This window comes from Lissotriton vulgaris, chromosome 10 (genome assembly GCF_964263255.1).
Source record: "Lissotriton vulgaris chromosome 10, aLisVul1.2, whole genome shotgun sequence".
In the NCBI taxonomy this organism is placed as follows: Eukaryota; Metazoa; Chordata; class Amphibia; order Caudata; family Salamandridae; genus Lissotriton; species Lissotriton vulgaris.
In genome coordinates this window covers 650,478,380-650,501,677 of record NC_141698.1, presented here as the reverse complement: position 1 = coordinate 650,501,677, position 23,298 = coordinate 650,478,380, and the positions used below count along the sequence as shown (strand labels likewise).

At 51.6% G+C, this 23,298-nt stretch overlaps 1 protein-coding gene across 1 annotated transcript in view; it reads right to left on the bottom strand.

Moving 5' to 3' along the window:
• Positions 1–23,298, bottom strand: part of RBM33 (RNA binding motif protein 33) — a 551,296-nt gene extending 527,998 nt beyond the window's left edge. The window contains exons 1-2 of the mRNA XM_086939808.1: positions 23,149–23,298; positions 12,336–12,507 (exon numbers count right to left, since the gene is read on the bottom strand). Of these exons, the coding sequence (XP_086795934.1) occupies positions 12,336–12,507; positions 23,149–23,298 (322 nt within the window). The remainder of the gene's footprint in view (positions 1–12,335; positions 12,508–23,148) is intronic.

Genomic DNA, 23,298 nt, shown 5'->3' with positions numbered 1-23,298 from the left:
CGGTGGAGCTGTGTGGTGGGTGCATCGGTGGAGCTGTGTGGTGGGTGCCTCAATGGAGCGGTGTGCGATCGATGGAGCTGTGTGGTGGGAGTCTCGGTGGAGATGTGTGGTGGGTGCATCGGTGGAGCTGTGTCGGTGGAGCTGTGTGGTGGCTGCATCGCTGGAGCTGTGTGGTGGGTGCATCCGTGAAGCTGTGCGGTGGGTGCATCAGTGAAGCTGTGCGGTGGGTGCATCAGTGAAGCTGTGTGGTGGGTGCATCGGTGGAGCTGTGTGGTGGGTGCATCCGTGAAGCTGTGCGGTGGGTGCATCAGTGAAGCTGTGTGGTGGGTGCATCGGTGGAGCTGTGTGGTGGGTGCATCCGTGAAGCTGTGCGGTGGGGGCATCATTGGAGCTGTGCGGTGAGTGCATCGGTGGAGCTGTGTAGGTAGAGCTGTGTGGTGGGTGCATCGGTGGAGCTGTGTGGTGGGTGCATTGGTAGAGCTGTGTTGTGGGTGCATCAGTGGAGCTGTGTGGTGGGTGCATCAGTGGAGCTCGGTGGTGGGTGCATCAGTGAAGCTGTGCGGTGGGTGCATCGGCGGAGCTGTGTGGTGGGTGCATCGGCAGAGCTGTGTGGTGGGTGCATCGGCAGAGCTGTGTGGTGGGTGCATCGGCAGAGCTGTGTGGTGGGTGCATCGGCAGAGCTGTGTGGTGGGTGCATCGGCAGAGCTGTGTGGTGGGTGCATCGGCGGAGCTGTGTGGTGGGTGCATCGGTGGAGCTGTGTGGTGGGTGCATCGGTGGAGCTGTGTGGTGGGTGCATCGGTGGAGCTGTGTGGTGGGTGCATCGGTGGAGCTGTGTGGTGGGTGCATTGGTGAAGCTTAGTGGGTGCATCAGTGGAGCTGTGTGGTGGGTGCATCAGCGGAGCTGTGTGGTGGGTGCCTCGGCGGAGCTGTGTTGTGGGTGCATGGGTGGAGCTGGGTGGTGGGTACATCGGTGGAGCTGGGTGGTGGGTGCATCAGTGGAGCTGTGGGGTGGGTGCATCAGTGGAGCTGTGTGGTGGGTGCATTGGTGGAGCTGTGTGGTCGGTGCATTGGTGGAGCTTAGTGGGTGCATTGGTGGAGCTTAGTGGGTGCATTGGTGGAGCTGTGTTGTGGGTGCATCTGTGGAGATTAGTTGGTGCATCAGTGGAGCTGTGTGGTGGGTGCCTCAGCGGAGCTGCGTGGTGGGTGCATCGGCGGAGCTGTGTGGTGGGTGCCTCAGCGGAGCTGCGTGGTGGGTGCATCGGCGGAGCTGTGTGGTGGGTGCCTCAGCGGAGCTGTGTGGTGGGTGCCTCGGCAGAGCTGTGTGGTGGGTGCCTCGGCAGAGCTGTGTGGTGGGTGCCTCGGCAGAGCTGTGTGGTGGGTGCCTCGGCAGAGCTGTGTGGTGGGTGCCTCGGCAGAGCTGTGTGGTGGGTGCCTCGGCAGAGCTGTGTGGTGGGTGCCTCGGCAGAGCTGTGTGGTGGGTGCCTCGGCAGAGCTGTGTGGTGGGTGCCTCGGCAGAGCTGTGTGGTGGGTGCCTCGGCAGAGCTGTGTGGTGGGTGCCTCGGCAGAGCTGTGTGGTGGGTGCCTCGGCAGAGCTGTGTGGTGGGTGCCTCGGCAGAGCTGTGTGGTGGGTGCCTCGGCAGAGCTGTGTGGTGGGTGCCTCGGCAGAGCTGTGTGGTGGGTGCCTCGGCAGAGCTGTGTGGTGGGTGCCTCGGCAGAGCTGTGTGGTGGGTGCCTCGGCAGAGCTGTGTGGTGGGTGCCTCGGCAGAGCTGTGTGGTGGGTGCCTCGGCAGAGCTGTGTGGTGGGTGCCTCGGCAGAGCTGTGTGGTGGGTGCCTCGGCAGAGCTGTGTGGTGGGTGCCTCGGCAGAGCTGTGTGGTGGGTGCCTCGGCAGAGCTGTGTGGTGGGTGCCTCGGCAGAGCTGTGTGGTGGGTGCCTCGGCAGAGCTGTGTGGTGGGTGCCTCGGCAGAGCTGTGTGGTGGGTGCCTCGGCAGAGCTGTGTGGTGGGTGCCTCGGCAGAGCTGTGTGGTGGGTGCCTCGGCAGAGCTGTGTGGTGGGTGCCTCGGCAGAGCTGTGTGGTGGGTGCCTCGGCAGAGCTGTGTGGTGGGTGCCTCGGCAGAGCTGTGTGGTGGGTGCCTCGGCAGAGCTGTGTGGTGGGTGCCTCGGCAGAGCTGTGTGGTGGGTGCCTCGGCAGAGCTGTGTGGTGGGTGCCTCGGCAGAGCTGTGTGGTGGGTGCCTCGGCAGAGCTGTGTGGTGGGTGCCTCGGCAGAGCTGTGTGGTGGGTGCCTCGGCAGAGCTGTGTGGTGGGTGCCTCGGCAGAGCTGTGTGGTGGGTGCCTCGGCAGAGCTGTGTGGTGGGTGCCTCGGCAGAGCTGTGTGGTGGGTGCCTCGGCAGAGCTGTGTGGTGGGTGCCTCGGCAGAGCTGTGTGATGGGTGCCTCGGCAGAGCTGTGTGGTGGGTGCCTGCACAGCTGTGTGGTGGGTGCATTGGCGGAGCTGTGTGGTGGGTGCATCGGTGGAGCTGGGTGGTGGGTGCATCAGTGGAGCTGTGGGGTGGGTGCATCAGTGGAGCTGTGTGGTGGGTGCATCAGTGGAGCTGTGTGGTGGGTGCGATCGGTGGAGCTGTGTGGTGGGAGCCTCGGTGGAGCTGTGTGGTGGGTGCATCGGTGGAGCTGTGTGGTGGGTGCATCGGTGGAGCTGTGTGGTGGGTGCATCGGTGGAGCTGTGTGGTGGGTGCCTCAATGGAGCGGTGTGCGATCGATGGAGCTGTGTGGTGGGAGCCTCGGTGGAGATGTGTGGTGGGTGCATCGGTGGAGCTGTGTCGGTGGAGCTGTGTGGTGGCTGCATCGCTGGAGCTGTGTGGTGGGTGCATCCGTGAAGCTGTGCGGTGGGTGCATCAGTGAAGCTGTGCGGTGGGTGCATCAGTGAAGCTGTGTGGTGGGTGCATCGGTGGAGCTGTGTGGTGGGTGCATCCGTGAAGCTGTGCGGTGGGTGCATCAGTGAAGCTGTGTGGTGGGTGCATCGGTGGAGCTGTGTGGTGGGTGCATCCGTGAAGCTGTGCGGTGGGGGCATCATTGGAGCTGTGCGGTGAGTGCATCGGTGGAGCTGTGTAGGTAGAGCTGTGTGGTGGGTGCATCGGTGGAGCTGTGTGGTGGGTGCATTGGTAGAGCTGTGTTGTGGGTGCATCAGTGGAGCTGTGTGGTGGGTGCATCAGTGGAGCTCGGTGGTGGGTGCATCAGTGAAGCTGTGTGGTGGGTGCATCGGTGGAGCTTAGTGGGTGCATTGGTGGAGCTGTGCGGTGGGTGCATCGGCGGAGCTGTGTGGTGGGTGCATCGGCAGAGCTGTGTGGTGGGTGCATCGGCAGAGCTGTGTGGTGGGTGCATCGGCAGAGCTGTGTGGTGGGTGCATCGGCAGAGCTGTGTGGTGGGTGCATCGGCAGAGCTGTGTGGTGGGTGCATCGGCAGAGCTGTGTGGTGGGTGCATCGGCGGAGCTGTGTGGTGGGTGCATCGGTGGAGCTGTGTGGTGGGTGCATCGGTGGAGCTGTGTGGTGGGTGCATCGGTGGAGCTGTGTGGTGGGTGCATCGGTGGAGCTGTGTGGTGGGTGCATCGGTGGAGCTGTGTGGTGGGTGCATCGGTGGAGCTGTGTGGTGGGTGCCTCGGTGGAGCTGTGTGGTGGGTGCATCGGTGGAGCTGTGTGGTGGGTGCATCGGTGGAGCTGTGTGGTGGGTGCATCGGCGGAGCTGTGTGGTGGGAGCCTCGGCGGAGCTGTGTGGTGAAGCTGTGTTGGTGGAGCTGTGTGGTGGCTGCATCGCTGGAGCTGGCTGGTGGGTGCATCGGTGGAGCTGTGTGGTGAGTGCATCGGTGGAGCTGTGTAGGTAGAGCTGTGTGGTGGGTGCATTGGTGGAGCTCAGTTGGAGCATCGGTGGAGCTGTGTGGTGGGTGCATCGGTGGAGCTGGGTGGTGGGTGCATCAGTGGAGCTGTGTGGTGGGAGCCTCGGTGGAGCTGTGTGGTGGGTGCATCAGTGGAGCTGTGTGGTGGGAGCCTCGGTGGAGCTGTGTGGTGGAGCTGTGTTGGTGGAGATGTGTGGTGGCTGCATCGCTGGAGCTGGCTGGTGGGTGCATCGGTGGAGCTGTGTGGTGGGTGCATCGGTGGAGACGTGTGGTGGGTGCATCGGTGGAGATGTGCAGTGGGTGCATCGGTGGAGCTGTGTGGTGAGTGCATCGGTGGAGCTGTGTAGGTAGAGCTGTGTGGTGGGTGCATTGGTGGAGCTCAGTTGGAGCATCGGTGGAGCTGTGTGGTGGGTGCATCGGTGGAGCTGGGTGGTGGGTGCATCAGTGGAGCTGTGTTGTGGGTGCATCGGTGGAGGTGGGTGCATCTGTGGAGCTGGGTGGTGGGTGCATCTGTGGAGCTGGCTGGTGGGTGCATCAGTGGAGCTGGGTGGTGGGGGCATCTGTGGAGATCTGTGGGGGTGCATCGGTGGAGCTGTGTCGGTGGAGCTGTGTGGTGGTTGCATCAGTGGAGCTGTGTGGTGGGTGCATCGGTGGAGCGGTGTCGGTAAAGCTGTGTGGTGGTTGCATCAGTGGAGCTGTGTGGTGGGTGCATCAGTGGAGCGGTCGGTGGAGCTGTGTGGCGGGTGCCTCGTTGGAGCTGTGTGGTGGGTACAGCGGTGGAGCTGTGTGGTGGGTGCATCGGTGGAGCTGTGTAGTGGGGGCATCTGCGGAGCTGTGTGGTGGGTGCCTCGGTGGAGCTGTGTGTTGGTGGAGCTGTGTCGTGGGTACAGTGGTGGAGCTGTGCGGTGGGTGCATCGGTGGAGCTGTGTAGTGGAGGCATCTGCGGAGCTGTGTGGTGGGTGCATCGGTGGAGCTGTGTGGTGGGTGCATCGGTGGAGCTGTGTGGTGGGTACATCGGTTGAGCTGTGTGGTGGGTGCCTCGGTGGAGCTGTGTGGTGGGTGCATCGGTGGAGCTGTGTGGTGGGTGCATCGGTGGAGATGTGTCGGTGGAGCTGTGTGGTGGCTGCATCGCTGGAGCTGTGTGGTGGGTGCATCGGTTAAGCTGTGTGGTGGGTGCATCAGTGAAGCTGTGTGGTGGGTGCATCAGTGAAGCTGTGTGGTGGGTGCATCGGTGAAGCTGTGTGGTGGGTGCATCGGTGGAGCTGTGTGGTGGGTGCATCGGTGGAGCTGTGTGGTGGGTGACTCGGTGGAGCTGTGTGGTGGGTGACTCGGTGGAGCTGTGTGGTGGGTGACTCGGTGGAGCTGTGTGGTGGGTGACTCGGTGGAGCTGTGTGGTGGGTGCATCGGTGGAGCTGTGTGGTGGGTGCATCGGTGGAGCTGTATGGTGGGTGCATCGGTGGAGCTGTGTAGTGGGGGCATCTGCGGAGCTGTGTGGTGGGTGCATCGGTGGTGGGTGCATCGGTGGAGCTGTGTGGTGGGTGCATCGGTGGAGCTGTGTGGTGGGTGCATCGGTGGAGCTGTGTGGTGGGTGCATCGGTGGAGCTGTGTGGTGGGTGCATCGGTGGAGCTGTGTGGTGGGTGCATCGGTGGAGCTGTGTGGTGGGTGCATCGGTGGAGCTGTGTGGTGGGTGCATCGGTGGAGCTGTGTGGTGGGTGCATCGGTGGAGCTGTTTGGTGGGTGCCTCTGTGGAGCTGTGTGGTGGGTGCCTCGGTGGAGCTGTGTGGTGGGTGCCTCGGTGGAGCTGTGTGGTGGGTGCCTCGGTGGAGCTGTGTGGTGGGTGCATAGGTGGAGCTGTGTGGTGGGTGCATAGGTGGAGCTGTGTGGTGGGTGCCTCGGTGGAGCTGTGTGGTGGGTGCCTCGGTGGAGCTGTGTGGTGGGTGCCTCGGTGGAGCTGTGTGGTGGGTGTGTTGGTGGAGCTGTGTGGTGGGTGTGTTGGTGGAGCTGTGTCGGTGGAGCTGTGTGGTGGCTGCATCGCTGGAGCTGTGTGGTGGGTGCACCGGTGAAGCTGTGTGGTGGGTGCATCGGTGAAGCTGTGTGGTGGGTGCATCGGTGAAGCTGTGTGGTGGGTGCATCGGTGGAGCTGGGTGGTGGGTGCATCGGTGGAGCTGGGTGGTGGGTGCATCGGTGGAGCTGGGTGGTGGGTGCATCGGTGGAGCTGGGTGGTGGGTGCATCGATGGAGCTGTGTGGTGGGTGCATCGGTGGAGCTGTGTGGTGGGTGCCGCGGTGGAGCTGGGTGGTGGGTGCATCGGTGGAGCTGTGTGGTGGGTGCATCGGTGGAGCTGTGTGGTGGGTGCATCGGTGAAGCTGTGTGGTGGGTACATCTGTTGAGCTGTGTGGTGGGTGCATAGGTGGAGCTGTGTGGTGGGTGCATAGGTGGAGCTGTGTGGTGGGTGCATAGGTGGAGTTGTGTGGTGGGTGCATCGGTGGAGCTGTGTGGTGGGTGCATCGGTGGAGCTGTGTGGTGGGTGCATCGGTGGAGCTGTGTGGTGGGTGCGATCGGTGGAGCTGTGTGGTGGGAGCCTCGGTGGAGCTGTGTGGTGGGAGCCTCGGTGGAGCTGTGTGGTGGGAGCCTCGGTGGAGCTGTGTGGTGGGAGCCTCGGTGGAGCTGTGTGGTGGGTGCATCGGTGGAGCTGTGTGGTGGGTGCATTGGTGGAGCTGTGTTGGTGGAGCTGTGTGGTGGCTGCATCGCTGGAGCTGTGTGGTGGGTGCATCTGTGAAGCTGTGCGGTGGGTGCATCGGTGAAGCTGTGCGGTGGGTGCATCGGAGCTGGGTGGTGGGTGCATCTGTGGAGCTGGGTGGTGGGTGCATCTGTGGAGCTGGGTGGTGGGTGCATCGGTGGAGCTGTGTGGTGGGTGCATCGGTGGAGCAGTGTGGGGGGTGCATCAGTGGAGCTGTGTGGTGGGTGCATCGGTGGAGCTGTGTGGTGGGTGCATCGGTGGAGCTGTGTGGTGGGTGCATCGGTGGAGCTGTGTGGTGGGTGCATCGGTGGATCTGTGTGGTGGGTGCATCGGTGGAGCTGTGTCGGTGGAGCTGTATGGTGGGTGCATCGGTGGAGCTGTGTGGTGGGTGCATCGGTGGAGCTGTGTGGTGGGTGCATCGGTGGAGCTGTGTCGGTGGAGCTGTGTGGTGGCTGCGACGCTGGAGCTCTGTGGTGGGTGCATCGGTGGAGCTGTGTGGTGAGTGCATCGGTGGAGCTGTGTGGTGGGTGCATCGGTGGAGCTGTGTGGTGGGTGCTTCGGTGGAGCTGTGTGGTGGGTGCTTTGGTGGAGCTGTGTGGTGGGTGCTTCGGTGGAGCTGTGTGGTGGGTGCATCAGTGGAGCTGTGTGGTGGGTGCATCAGTGGAGCTGTGTGGTGGGGGCATCTGTGGAGCTTATTGGTGGGGGCATCTGTGGAGCTCTGTGGTGGGTGCATCGGTGGAGCTGTGTTGGTGGAGCTGTGTGGTGGTTGCATCAGTGGAGCTGTGTGGTGGGTGCATCGGTGGAGCGGTGTCGGTGGAGCTGTGTGGTGGTTGCATCAGTGGAGCTGTGTGGTGGGTGCATCAGTGGAGCGGTCGGTGGAGCTGTGTGGTGGGTGCCTCGGAGCTGTGTGGTGGGTGCATCGGTGGAGCTGTGTAGTGGGGGCATCTGCGGAGCTGTGTGGTGGGTGCCTCGGTGGAGCTGTGTGGTGGGTGCCTCGGGGGAGCTGTGTGGTGGGTACAGCGGTGGAGCTGTGTAGTGGGGGCATCGGTGGAGCTGTGTAGTGGGGGCATCTGCGGAGCTGTGTGGTGGGTGCATCGGTGGAGCTGTGTGGTGGGTGCATCGGTGGAGCTGTGTGGTGGGTGCATCGGTGGAGATGTGTCGGTGGAGCTGTGTGGTGGCTGCATCGCTGGAGCTGTGTGGTGGGTGCATCGGTTAAGCTGTGTGGTGGGTGCATCGGTGAAGCTGTATGGTGGGTGCATCGGTGAAGCTGTGTGGTGGGTGCATCGGTGAAGCTGTGTGGTGGGTGCATCGGTGGAGCTGTGTGGTGGGTGACTCGGTGGAGCTGTGTGGTGTGTGACTCGGTGGAGCTGTGTGGTGGGTGCATCGGTGGAGCTGTGTGGTGGGTGCTTCGGTGGAGCTGTGTGGTGGGTGCTTTGGTGGAGCTGTGTGGTGGGTGCTTCGGTGGAGCTGTGTGGTGGGTGCATCAGTGGAGCTGTGTGGTGGGTGCATCAGTGGAGCTGTGTGGTGGGGGCATCTGTGGAGCTTATTGGTGGGGGCATCGGTGGAGCTGTGTGGTGGGTGCATCGGTGGAGCTGTGTGGTAGGTGCCTCTGTGGAGCTGTGTGGTGGGTGCCTCGGTGGAGCTGTGTGGTGGGTGCCTCGGTGGAGCTGTGTGGTGGGTGCCTCGGTGGAGCTGTGTGGTGGGTGCATAGGTAGAGCTGTGTGGTGGGTGCCTCGGTGGAGCTATGTCTTGGGTGTGTCAGTGGAGCTGTGTAGTGGGGTTATCTGTGGAGCTCTGTGGTGGGTGCATCGGTGGAGCTGTGTCAGTGGAGCTGTGTGGTGGTTGCATCAGTGGAGCTGTGTGGTGGTTGCATCAGTGGAGCTGTGTGGTGGTTGCATCAGTGGAGCTGTGTGGTGGTTGCATCAGTGGAGCTGTGTGGTGGTTGCATCAGTGGAGCTGTGTGGTGGTTGCATCAGTGGAGCTGTGTGGTGGTTGCATCAGTGGAGCTGTGTGGCGGGTGCATCAGTGGAGCTGTGTGGCGGGTGCATCGGTGGAGCTGTGTCGGTGGAGCTGTGTGGTGGTTGCATCAGTGGAGCTGTGTGGTGGGTGTATCGGTAGAGCGGTGTCAGTGGAGCTGTGTGGTGGGTGCATCGGTAGAGCTGGGTGGTGGGTGCATCGGTAGAGCTCTGTGGTGGGTGCATCAGTGGAGCTGCGTGGTGGGTGCATCGGTGGAGCTGCGTGGTGGGTGCATCGGTGGAGCTGTGTGGTGGGTGCATCGGTGGAGCTGTGTGGTGGGTGCATCGGTGGAGCTGTGTGGTGGGTGCATCGGTGGAGCTGTGTGGTGGGTGCATCGGTGGAGCTGTGTGGTAGGTGCCTCTGTGGAGCTGTGTGGTGGGTGCCTCGGTGGAGCTGTGTGGTGGGTGCCTCGGTGGAGCTGTGTGGTGGGTGCATAGGTAGAGCTGTGTGGTGGGTGCCTCGGTGGAGCTATGTCTTGGGTGTGTCAGTGGAGCTGTGTAGTGGGGTTATCTGTGGAGCTCTGTGGTGGGTGCATCGGTGGAGCTGTGTCAGTGGAGCTGTGTGGTGGTTGCATCAGTGGAGCTGTGTGGTGGTTGCATCAGTGGAGCTGTGTGGTGGTTGCATCAGTGGAGCTGTGTGGTGGTTGCATCAGTGGAGCTGTGTGGTGGTTGCATCAGTGGAGCTGTGTGGTGGTTGCATCAGTGGAGCTGTGTGGTGGTTGCATCAGTGGAGCTGTGTGGTGGTTGCATCAGTGGAGCTGTGTCGGTGGAGCTGTGTGGTGGTTGCATCAGTGGAGCTGTGTGGTGGGTGTATCGGTAGAGCGGTGTCAGTGGAGCTGTGTGGTGGGTGCATCGGTAGAGCTGGGTGGTGGGTGCATCGGTAGAGCTCTGTGGTGGGTGCATCAGTGGAGCTGCGTGGTGGGTGCATCGGTGGAGCTGCGTGGTGGGTGCATCGGTGGAGCTGGGTGGTGGGTGCATCGGTGGAGCTGCGTGGTGGGTGCATCGGTGGAGCTGCGTGGTGGGTGCATCGGTGGAGCTGCGTGGTGGGTGCATCGGTGGAGCTGCGTGGTGGGTGCATCGGTGGAGCTGGGTGGTGGGTGCATCGGTGGAGCTGCGTGGTGGGTGCATCGGTGGAGCTGTATGGTGGGTGCATCGGTGGAGCTGTGTGGTGGGTGCCTCGGTGGAGCTGGGTGGTGGGTGCATCGGTGAAGCTGGGTGGTGGGTGCATCCGTGGAGCTGGGTGGTGGGTGCATCGGTGGAGCTGTGTAGTGGGTGCATTGGTGGAGCTATGTCGGTGGAGCTGTGTGGTGGCTGCATCGCTGGAGCTGTGTGGTGGCTGCATCGCTGGAGCTGTGTGGTGGCTGCATCGCTGGAGCTGTGTGGTGGCTGCATCGCTGGAGCTGTGTGGTGGCTGCATCGCTGGAGCTGTGTGGTTGGTGCATCGGTGAAACTGTGTGGTGGGTGCATCGGTGAAGCTGTGTGGTGGGTGCATCGGTGAAGCCTTGTGGTGGGTGCATCGGTGGAGCTGGGTGGTGGGTGCATCGGTGGAGCTGTGTGGTGGGTGCATCGGTGGAGCTGTGTGGTGGGTGCTTCGGTGGAGCTGTGTGGTGGGTACATCTGTTGAGCTGTGTGGTGGGTACATCTGTTGAGCTGTGTGGTGGGTGCATAGGTGGAGCTGTGTGGTGGGTGCATAGGTGGAGCTGTGTGGTGGGTGCATAGGTGGAGCTGTGTGGTGGGTGCATAGGTGGAGCTGTGTGGTTGGTGCATGGGTGGAGCTGTGTGGTGGGTGCATGGGTGGAGCTGTGTGGTGGGTGCATGGGTGGAGCTGTGTGGTGGGTGCATCGGTGGAGCTGTGTGGTGGGTGCATAGGTGGAGCTGTGTGGTGGGTGCATGGGTGGAGCTGTGTGGTGGGTGCATGGGTGGAGCTGTGTGGTGGGTGCATGGGTGGAGCTGTGTGGTGGGTGCATCGGTGGAGCTGTGTGGTGGGTGCATCGGTGGAGCTGTGTGGTGGGTGCCTCGGTGGAGCTGTGTGGTGGGTGCATCGGTGGAGCTGTGTGGTGGGTGCATCGGTGGAGCTGTGTGGTGGGTGCATCGGTGGAGCTGTGTGGTGGGTGCATCGGTGGAGCTGTGTGGTGGGTGCATGGGTGGAGCTGTGTGGTGGGTGCATGGGTGGAGCTGTGTGGTGGGTGCATGGGTGGAGCTGTGTGGTGGGTGCATCGGTGGAGCTGTGTGGTGGGTGCATCGGTGGAGCTGTGTGGTGGGTGCCTCGGTGGAGCTGTGTGGTGGGTGCATCGGTGGAGCTGTGTGGTGGGTGCATCGGTGGAACTGTGTGGTGGGTGCATCGGTGGAACTGTGTAGGTGGAGCTGTGTGGTGGGTGTCACTTTTTTAAATCATTAGTAAAAGAGATCAATGAAACTCAACTAAAACCCATATATAGCAGAAGAGGAGAAAGCTCTAGTAACGGGATTCAGGATGAATGTATTCCTTTGAAGCAAATCGCCAGCATGTGAAAGGTGTAACATAGCAATCAGCATAAAACGAAAATGGTAGCAAAAGACTTTATAAAATTCTGTGTGGCCCTGATAAAATTAGAGCGTTTAATTATATCATGACCAATAATGGTTATTGTTTCAAGAGCAGCGTGCGAGATGGTTAGGCTGCAATATAAACAAGCCCTCTGCATTGCTGTGGTGGGGGGCGGGGAGAGGCAAGAAGGGAAGAATAGGGGCCAGGAGCAGCAGCCTTTGATGTGCCGGCCGGCCGTGCAGTGAATAATTAGGTGAGGAGAAATGCCGGCTGGGGGAAGCTTGAGATGCCTGAGGAGGCTGGTGGCTTTGATGTGCATGTGCTTTAGGGCACTGCAACTAGTCGCCGAGATGGTTAAGCTCTGTTTAAGCCACAATATAGCTCGCCAGCTATGTGCAAGCTTATCAGCAGACGAGCCCTAACGCCGAGATGGTTAAGCTCTGTTTAAGCCACAATATAGCTCGCCAGCTATGTGCAAGCGCATCAGCAGGCGAGCCCTAAAAACAAGATGCATGCTGGAGCTATACCAGTAAAAATATACCCTTTCATGAAGTTCTAAGAATAATGTGCTAGAATCCTAGTGTTGGTTTCTACTTGGCCTGGGAGAAATTTTAATTATGCTGACAAAATCAAGGAAAATCCTGCAATTACTTGCAATTTCGCATTAAGCAAATCTGTATAATTTTTACACTAAAAGCCAATCAGTCTCCAAACCAGTTTCATGCCAGTATCTCATAGGACTTTTACCAGAAGTGCGCGCTTGGCAGAAAAACAAATTCACAGGAGATACTAGCAAACAGTATTTTGCCTTAAAAAGGTAATTCACCTTTTTTTATGGCATTTCACAGGCGAAAAATGACAATTTCGCCAACCATTAGTGTCTAACCCCAAGTACCATGTTAAACATAATGAGGCAAGAAATTTCAACTAAACATGCATTCCAAAATCTACAGGTGAACAATTGATTTAACATTAATTGCATGATGATCAGCAAATAATTCCCAAGAAAGTATTTAATTCTTAAGTACTAAGTATGCAATTCAAGGTGAAGTATGTAAAAACATCAAAACCATTATGCAAAACTTTAGACTATTATAAGCTTAACATCCCACCAGCAGGTTCAGCCGCTTCTCCTACCCCCAAAAAATATAGTCAAAGCCTCTCACCCAAAGTTTCTGGAATGTTTCTTCTCTCTCTGGCTGCTTCAGAAAGCCTAATAATTGTCCCTTCTTTGCGTTCAGTTATAAAGCGTATTCTGCCTGACCTCTCATCGTCCTCTTCCTCTTCATCAGATTCCTCTTTATTTTCTTCTTCTGTTTTAACAGTATGTAAACCTAACTATAAAAGAAACAATAGGCATTAAATTATGAAATAAGAGTCACTTACCTGTAACAATAATCTAGAAGCTTATACTACATATAGTTTCACATGTTGTATACTTTCATCCAGTAGCTGATATGATCATTGCATCTTTTTTTTACTTTATACGCAATGTACTAAGCAGCAGCAACATTTTTAAATTGTGTTATTGTAAGCGTTATTATGGTTATTGCTCAAACTCACAGGGAGGTTGGGTGGTTCACCTCTTACTCTACAACAGGGCAAGCTCCAAGATATTGTTAAACTTAAGCATATTTCTTTTGCAGCATAAATCTGCAATGCAAACATCCTTTGAGTAGAGTGGCATGAAGGGTTTAATGTAGATAGCTGGTGCAAGACAGCAGTAGTATGAAAACATATTAAAGAACCATTTTAACCTCTGGTAATAGAATCCTACTGCATCCTTCTGGGAGTACTTTAACCTGAGTGATCTTAAACACAGGTCAGTGGTCTTTAGTCTTTCTGAAAATGCTAATGTGTTCACAGTGCACTTTAATACATATCTACAGGAGATTTGTCCCTATCAGAAAGCATACAGACATGAAAATATCCTTTACCAAGCAATGTAACAACAAGATGCCCAAACCACAAACTGCTTCATTTTAAGTGAATGGCAATGTTTTGTGTTTGGTCATTTGGTATCCTTTAAAGCCTATTATCATGTTTTTGAAAAAAAAATAGGATGCCCAAATTCTAAAACTTCAGGCGCAATGCGCTAGGTAAACTGATGTGTGATACCCCCTGACTGTAAGCAACCTGGCATATTTTTTATCTCATACAAAGTCTGATGAACACCGTAAGCAGCTGTACGAATAAGGTTTGTCATGCTAACGTAGGTGTACTGTGACCAATCAGCATTGTGAAACGTTTCAATCTTCTCAAGAGATATTCACCGAAAGCAGGCCTGGTGACAAACTCATATAATGATTTTGGAGCAACTTACCCATAGAATATCTCCCTTGCACTGTGTTTGCGGGCAACTCAATGCACACTTGGTAATACTTTGTCTTTCATTTGGAGAACAAACACATGTCTGGTGTTCCTCAAAGCACAACTATATTCCTTAAGTGTCTTTCTGCTACTTCCCCGTATTTCCTTAGCTTCTTGCAATAAATGATGTTCTACACCTTGCTTCAATATATAATGTAGTATAGTAGTCATGTCTGCTCAGTGGCGTAACAAAATAATGGGCCGGCTTTGCAGGATGGGATGAAGGACGTCTGAATGTCTCATATCTCGCATATATTCATTGGTCTTGAGCTCAATGGAGGCCCTCCAATGAGTAGGAGGCCCCCTGAAGGATTGGGCCCCCCTAAGATACAGGGGTTGCACCAGCCTGTGTTATGTCGTCTCTGTACAGTCTGCATGAGCTAAGAGTAGTGCACCGACAATTGAAACAACTTTAATGCTATTCCGGTCCTTAGTTCTGGTAGGTTTGTTTGCAAACTGTGCCAGTGCAACAGGCCATCTTTCACGAGTTCCTTAATGTGTGCTTCATTTCAATACGAGAAGCGTCTGTCATTTTGCTCATCTCACTCTTTAACTTCAGGTAGTTGGCTAGCAGCTTATACCCTTTGCTTCCAACCACATGGTGTTAAAGATTATAAAGATATAATCAGCCACCACAGTGCATCGTTTGTTGAAATCCAACTTTAACTTCATGAGTGATGTAGATGTTGTTGAGAGAATATCTTGAATGAACTGGCTCTGCAACCTTGCAATGTATTCCAGCAAATGTTTGGATTGTTTTAAAGCTTCTTTCCATCGCAAAAGGTCCATCCTTTCTCCTCGCAGTATAGTTTTAAGATGCTGTACAAGGTCAAGCTTGTTTCAGTAGAGAAGTACTGAGGCGCCACTTTGAGGTGGTGTTGGTCTCCGCTTGTACATCAAAAGTAGAGATATGGAGGCGTGGTCTGAAAGGACTAATTGGATCGCTGTGAATTTACTGCACTGAGCAGTGCTCTTGCTTGTGAAAAGATAGTCCGCAAACCTTCCTAAATTAATTATAGTGATGACAGAAAAAAGTGAAGGCCTTTGCATCTGGATACGGTATGCGTCACATGTCTGTAAACTTTTCATGTATAATTACACTCCTGACCGACATTTAGAACCCATTTCGGATTTATCTCTTCTCAGGTAGGCCATCAAGAAAGGTGTTTCAATCTCCCCCCATATTCAAGTACATTTTGTGAATAGTTAACTTATTTTTCTTTAGAATCGTTTTCCAAAAGCATGCATCTACAACTGTAGAGCATAGATGTTAATTGCCTTTTATATTACGTTTTTAGTGTCAGCAGTGGCAAATACCAATTGTCCTTGGCCATCTGATTTCACATCAATGATAGCAGGTTTCAGATTTCTATACATTAGTATGGAAACACCATTCTTTTTATTTGCAAGCAAGTTACCGATTTACAACACGAATATGCATGGTATATGTTAGTTCTACTGGTTTCTTCTCATTTTGGTAAGTTTCTTGGATATATGTGAAGCTCACATTTTAGTTTTCTCCATGTAATATAATTGTCTATCATTTGACAGGAGTGTTAATCTCCTTGATGCTCCATTTCATGAACATAACTGCTCTTGATTAAGTTTGGTATAAGTCCTTCCAATATACAATGCGCTGGAATGGGTTTATCTCCACCACAATTGGGCATGTGATTTCATCACATGGAAAGCCAAATATTGAGGTGCATTTCATGTTTGAGAATCTACTTTATTGATGAAGCTCTTAATCATTCCTCTGCTCATTGCAGCATGAATCTTTCTTGATTCACTTCTCTGTGCATAGACTTTGTAGCGGTTTGTCCTTATTGTGGTGGCTGGGTAGAAGATGAGCTCTGGTTACTGAATATGAATTGTAAGACCTTCTGTCCCACTTGCGCTTCCTTGTTCATTTGGATATCTACAAAGTAGTGCTTAGTGAACGTGTGCACTGAAGACCATGTTGCAGCTTGGCAAATGTCTTGAATTGGTGTGTTAGCTAGAAAAGCAATCGTAGCTCTTTTCTTCTTTGAAGAGTGAGCAGGAGCTGCTCCTTGTAACAGTTGTCCTGCTTGTTTGTGGCAGAGTTTTATGGTTTGTGCAATCCACTGTGCGATGGTATTTTTGGCAACTGGTCGTGCCAAAAAACTGCTGGAATAGGAAACAAAGCACTGCTTTGTCTTTCTGCACTCCTTTGTCCTTTCTATATAGAGCATTACATCCCACTGGCGTCCAGTGTGTGTAGTGCCCTTTCTGTGCTTGTGGCTGGTTTTTGGAAAAAACAAGGTATTTGGATTGTTTGATTGATGTGGAATCGTGACACCACCTTTGGCATGAAGTAAGGGTCTGCTCTCATTACAATCCTATCATTGTGCATTTGCAGGTAGGGCTCTTGAAGTGTTAGCGCTTGCAATTCACTTACTCTCCGTAGTGATGCGATAGCCACTAAGAAGGCTGTCTTTAGCGTGTGCATGCTGGAAGGTAACAACCTAGGCGGAGATTTTTATACAATTGCCTACCCAATGGACACAGGACAAAAATGAGGAAGGTACAGTTTCCAATAAAAGTTGTACTATTTGAATATATACTAAATAAATTTTATTTTTAAGCAAACCAATATAAAAAATACATAAATTTCAATACAATAAAATTACAATTCATAAACAACAAATTAACATTAAAAATCACATAATGTTTTCTTTTACAAATTACGAAAAATGGTGTGTCTAGTTGTATGTCAACGCGTTTCGGCGTCCAGCGCCTTTATCAAGACAGGAGACACTTTTCTGAAAGTGAAAACATGTTTTAGTACAAGATATAAACAGAGTAAAAAGACCTTTCCTATTCAAATTTTAACCATTTTCATGTTATTACAAATAAAATATTACAATTAAAACAAGGGAAACTGTAAGAAAACGGATTATTTTGTCCTGTTGATAAAGGCAATATTCACACCTCGAAAATGAAGGCAAAAGATAACGTTAGCCTCTACTTCAACTCACAAATTTATGTTTTCATAGCTTGTTAATGGAGAATTTTTTAAGATTTCTGATATATTAGATTATGGAACCATTGTGTCATATCCATTCAAGTACACTCCTTAAAATGACCTTTAGTGCTTTCTGCCTCTAAATTTTAGAAGTCGCATGTACAAATAATAATGGGTATAGTATACCAAAGAGATAATACATTATCAAAAAATATGAAGACATACATTTCAATTGATTTTCCAATAGATCTCTCCATTGACTCTAGCTGTTATATGCCCTTTAGTCTTTAGTTTGTTGTTCATACCAAACACAGTATTAAATACATCTAGGTCAATGAGTATGTGACATAAAGCTTTTTGATAATCTATTTCAGTTATAAAAATGGCAAGTAATTGAATAATCAAGCCTCAATTGCATATTACATTATTTATATATTGTTTAGTGAGTTTTTGACATAGAAATAATCAATTAAATCACTGACCAGTACCCGGATGAACAGCACAGTAGCTTTGATTAAAGGAAACAATCAAACAAATATTCAGATGTAGTCATTTGGAGATTCGTGATGACAAAAATGATTTAGGAGAATTAATCAAAATCTCTAAATAAACAGCACAATAGCTTTCAGAATAGAGCTACTAAAGCTACTGTGCTGTTCATCCGGGCACCAGTCAGTGATTCAATTGATCATAGACTTAGGAGAATTAATCAAAATCTCTAAATAAACAGCACAATAGCTTTCAGAATAGAGAAAGAAAGCCAGATAATTGTATCACTGACTAGTACCCGGATGAGCAGCACAGTAACTTTGATTAAAGGAAACAATCAAACAAATATTCAGATATAGTCATTTGGAGATTCGTGATGACATAAATGATTTAGGAGAATTAATCAAACACTCTACATAAACAGCACAATAGCCTTCAGAATAGAGAAAGAAAGCCAGATAATTGTATCGAGTGGGGTGGAGTTTCATTATAACAGCGTTAATTAAGAAATGGAATAGGCTCTCTAACCTTGTTTTACCTCATACCTATTTAATATGTATAAAAGGAAACTTTTGTTAAAAAAGCTTTTTTTAGAGGCTGTTAATTTTATATCTAATGAAAACCTTTTTTTTAAAAACACAGAAACCATAAATAGATCTTTAATTTTGTTATTTTTTGGTTCTTCTTACCTGCAAATGTAAGCTTCTCAAAGCGAATTTAAAATAGATTGCTGACGCTTAATTCAGATTAGATTCTTTAGGTTGTTTTTAGAAAACATGCAAGGCGTTTCAATGAATTTCTGCTTAATTATTTCGGCTTTATAACTTGATAAACCTTCAGGAGATAAAGAGATGTTTTTATATTTAGATGTTATTATAATTCTTTGTCTTTAAGTCTCTGTTTACTCACTCGTTTTCGTAAACAATTTACCTGATTTTAAGACAACCAATGTTCTACCGCCTCCACAGGATGTAATAAGTCGCATTGGATAAAACGTTCGGATTTTCAATGACACCTATGTAGGATTTGTATACAAAACAATGCATATCAGTCTTATGTAAGTGGATCAATTACGTCGTGTTATTAACGTATATCAAGCTCTTCTTACCAAGTTGTATAACTTTTTCCGATGGAATATGTAATGCTTAATTGTTTTTCGCGTTCTCCCTATTATTTCGGATGCCGGGATGTCATGTTCCCGTTTCTGGAAATGCCAGCTCTAAATAAAGGGATAGACAAAGTTTAGCACCGGTGCCTTTAAATCTGAAAACGGTGCCGCTGTAACTAATGTGAAGCAGTCATAGCTCAGTATTGACATACCTCACTGGCACAATGATTCACTCTTTAATTCTTTTTACGGATATCAATGCTGTCTTGTTGTTGACGGACGTCGTTTGAATAATTGTAGTCTGCACTTTGGATTTCACGCGATTCACTAATGACAAGCGCAAGAAAATAGATATTAGATTCTGTCTATGCTACAAAAATACTTTAAATAAAGATTGGCTCGGCAATGCGCTAACAATGATTTTTCTCAATTGACGAGCTATCTCGATGTAAATCACGTTTACATACCGGTATTCTAACTTTGCTTTAAGGGCGTAGCTTCGCTTGTCAACAGCGGCTGGACGAAAGGCTGGTTGAGTTTAATCTGTATCCCAAAAATAAAAAGGGGAAGTTAGAATCTTAAATCATTTGCGTCCGTTTTCGACCTACATACTATCTAGTTTCTGACCGCATTTACGTACCGGTGATATTTATCGGTGTTGTGCGTGGAGGCGGCAGTCTTCACAGGGCAGGTTTCCAAAGGTATCTGAAACCTAAGTTGAATCTCGCGCCTTTTTTAAAGGCGGGTGTGGCCAATTAGGAGGCTAAACAATGAAGGAACGCAAAGAAAGGCATTTTAGGGGGTGGAGACTTTTGGCGGCGAAGCCGATTCAGTTTACCGAATATCCACTAAGAAGGCTGTCTTTAGCGTGTGCATGTGCAGTGTAGCCTTGTGAACAGGCTCAAATGGCGCCTTCATCAATTGAGTTAGCACTACGTTGTGGTTCCATGCTGGTGCCGGCATTCTGTTTGGAGGTGCGACTTTCTTTGCCCCTTCTAGAAATCTTTTTACTACTTGGGAGGTGAAGAAACTTTTCCCTGTTTCTTCTCTTGTGCAAGCCACTATTGCAGCTAAGTGTACCCTTAGGGATGTTTAGCTCAGTTTACTTTGTAGTATATCCGTTAAGTATTTTAGTACTGTCGATTCCCTTGCGATTCTCCTTTGCAGTTTCTCCCTAATGCACCATTCAGAGAATCTTTTCCACTTTGCTACTAGCACTTTCTTGTGGTAGGCCTTCTTGCCTACCTGAGCACTGCCATTGTGCTTGCTGGTGGTTTGAGGTGTGCAAATTCTAGGTCTTCAGGAGCCATACAGCTAGGCTGAGGCTCTCTGGCTCTGGGTGTAGCACCCTTCCATTCTGCATTGTTAACAGGTCCCTTCTTCTTGGGAATCAGTGCTGGTGCTTGCGCCATTTCCACTATTTGTGAGAACCAGGACTGTCAGGCCCACAGAGGTGCTATTAGTATTAGTGACATGTTACTGATCCTGCATTTGCTGAGTACCCTGTGTATCAGTGGTATCGGGAGGAAAGCGTATGCAAATGTCTTTGACTAACTTATCCATAGCGCATTCCCTTGTGACCGATGGTCTGGTGGTCTGGATGTAAACTGTTGGCGTTTTGCATTTTGGTGTGTTGCAAATAGGTCTATTTGAGTGTCCCCCACTTCCGGAATACTCTGTATTTCTTGTTGGTTGATCTCCCATTTGTGGGATGCTGACGTCTGCTTGCTGAGTCTGTCTGCTTCCGCATTGTCCTTCCCTGGGGGATGTATTGCTAGTAGGTCTAACTTTTAGTGGAATGGCCCATGTCCATATTTCCTGTGCTAGCCCTGATAGTGCTACTGATTGTGTTCCACCTTGTTTGTTGATGTAGAACATGTTGGTTGTGTTGTCCATCTGGATCAACACCCTGTTTCTGTACAGCTTCTTATGAAAGGCTTTTAAGGCTAGGCACACCGTTTTTAGTTTTAGGTAGTTGATGTGCTTGATCACATCCTGCTGCGACCATAACCCCCTCACCTCGAGTTTGTTCATGTGTTTGCCCCACCCCATCTGGGAGGCGTCTGTTGTGATGGTCATTGTTGGAGTTTGTTGTGTGAATGGTTTCCCTCGTGATACGTTTTCCTCGTTCCACCATGCTATTTCCTGATGCACTGCATGTGTGACAACCACTAGATCTTCCCAACTCACTGTTGCCTGTTACCATTGCTGCTGCATCCATTCCTGGAATGGTCTCATGTGGAGTTGAATATTTGGGACCAGGTGTATGCATGACGCCATAATTCTTTTTAGTTTGCTTACAGTCTTCACTATCAGAACATGCCCCTTACGGTGCAGATGTGTTTCCTTTAGTATTGCCAAAAATCCTCTTTGTGCAGGCGAACACCTTGGCTTGTACCGTGTTGATCTCTAAACCTAAGAAGATCTTCACCTGTTCTGGTTCTATTGATGACTTTCCCCAATAGATTGAAAAACCCAGTTGGTTTAGTGTTTGTATCACCTGCTGGATGTGTTGTTTGTACTAGCTGTAGGAGCTTGCTTTCACCAGCCAGTCATCGAGGTAGGGGTATACATGTATTCCCTGCCTACCTTAGGTGCACTGCTACTGCTGCCAGGCATTTTGTAAAACACCCTTGGCGCTGATTTGAGCCCGAATGCGAGCACTGTGAACCGGTAGAGAGTCTTGCTCATTACAAATCTTAGTAAGCGTTTGTGACCTTTGTTGATGGAATGTGTAAGTACGCGTCCTTTAAATCTATAGTTGCCATGTAATCCCCTTCCTCTACATGGGGTATTACTTCTTGCAGAGATGTCATTTTGAATCTTTGTGTCCTTATGAACTTGTTTAAGAACCGTAAGTCCAAGATAGGCTTTAGTGTTTCGTCTACCTTTGGTACAAGGAAGTAGTTGGAATAAACACTCTTGTTTCTTTCCTTGTGCGGTACTATCTCTATTGCCTCCTTGTTGAGCAGTTCATGTGCCTCTAGTACCAAGAGTGAAAGTTCTTTTGCTTAGTGTGACTTATTGCTTGGATTTTTATTTGGAAGTTGTTTTATCAGTTCCATACAGTATCCGTATTGAATGATCTTTAGTATCCATTTGGCCATTGTGACCTTCTTCCATTCTTGGAGGAAGTTCCTTATTCTGCCTCCTACTGTTATATGTTCGGGGAATGCTTGATTTGTGAAAACTGTTCTTGGTCTTTTTTCCTCTTTGGATGCCCCCCTTGAGGTGTTATCTGGGTGGGTGTCTGTCTTTTGGCGAAGTCACTTGGAGGTGGGTTGTTGCCCTCCTCTCTATGCCTGTCCTCATCCGTTTGAGCGGCCTTAAAAGGACTGGCCCCATAGCTGTTACTGCCAGTTCTGCTGCTGCTGTCCCTGTTGCAGCTGTCACTGGCAGTTTCCTGGATAACCTTGTTTGGTGCGAGGTACTTGGTTGGGTGCCTACCCTACCATTTGGCCTTCTTGAGGGCGTACCCCTGCTCAGTCCTCTGAACTGCAGTGCTCCCATGGACCTTGCAGTTTCGTTGTCTTTCTTGAATTGAATTAAATTTGTCAACTGGTGTCCCAAAAAGTTGTTCTCCGTTGAAGGGCGTTTTCAGGATGTTATTCTGTACCTTAGGCTTGATGCCCAAAATCCTAAGCCATGCGTGCCTTCTCTCTGTCACCTCGATCATCATCTATCTGCTGGACGTCTCCGCTGCGTCCAAGGCGGACTTTAAACCTGTGTTCGCCATGTTTTTCCCCGCCTCTACCAGGTGGGTTGCCATTTGCTGGTACTGTTCCGGTAAGTGATTCAAGAGTTGCCCTACTTCTTCCCAGTGCTGGTATGCATGTCTGTGGATTAGGGCGTTGGAGTTGGCGATGAGCCATTGGATTGCCGCACTCCGTTCTACCTTCCTCCCCATGAGGTCCATTCTCCTACTATCCTTGTCAGGAGGTGATCCTGCATTTGGGCCTTTTCCTAGCTGTTGCACTGATTATTGAATCGGCTGGCACTGATCCTTAAATGTATGCAGGGTCCTTTGAGGAGTGCTTGTACTTCCCTGTTCTTGGGGTTACAGACTTACATATAGCTGGCTCCCTGAAAGCCTCTCTGCCCTGGTCCAGCACACTAGGGAGCATGGGCAGGAATTGACTTCTTGTTTGTGTGGATAAGAGAGTCTCCAGGAGAAAGCAAACCTTGGGTTTCTCCTCCTCCAATTTTACCCCCTATATCTGTGCAGCATTCTTGACCACCATATTATAGAACCCTATATCGTCTGTTGGGGAAGACCTCGAAGGGTCCTTCTTCCGGCATTTCCGCATCGAGGTCATGCCATTCTAAGTCTTGCGCGTCCGAGGACGTCGAGTCCTGGTAGTTTAGCTGTTCCTTCTCGCCTTCTCCCTCGAAGTAATACAGGACCTCTTCTTCCTGTTCTTTGACCGGTTCAGGCGTTTTATAGCGGTTCAGGGTCTTCGAAGCCCCTTTGGACCTCGGCCGCGGGCTTCGGCGGGATGGTGTACTGACTCATCTTGTCGTCGAAGTCCTTCTTCCGCTGCAGGATGCTTGCCATTTCGGCCTAAAGCCTTCTTTTCTTCCTTTCTATCTCGGCAGCCTGTTTGGTATCGAGGGTTTCAGCGAGTCACAGTCGTCGACGCAGTTGTCAACCCTTCCTTTCTCAGCATCGAGGAGTCCTTTTATGGGCTTCCTATGACTACCTTGATATTTCGTGGGCCGTTGCCATCCAGGAGTCCTTTTCGAAGGATACACTGGGTTCTTTGTCTTGAGTGCAGTTGCTTTCATCGAGAGTTTCGACAGCACTGTTTCCTTCGAGGACTTTGTCTCACTCTTTCGAGTGTAGGTGGAGATTTTGGGGGCCATCGACTCTTACCTCCTTTGACGTTTACTTATGGACTTCGACAAATGTGCAGGCCTCGGGTCCTTCCGCGATGTGGTCCTCCTCTCCACTGGAGAGGCCCAAGTATCGGAGCGATGGAGGTGGCCCCTGCATGGTGTGGTTCGTCCTTCTCTGCCTCTCTCTTACTCTGAGGGTCTTGGGTGTGAACGTCGAGCACTCGTTGCAGTCCTCCCTGTTGTGGTTGAGCGGCAGGCAGAGGTTGCAGACTAGATGCTGGTCCTTCTTGCCGTATTTGTGGTGGCGACTGGTGCAAAACTTGAAGGGGGTTTTGTCCAT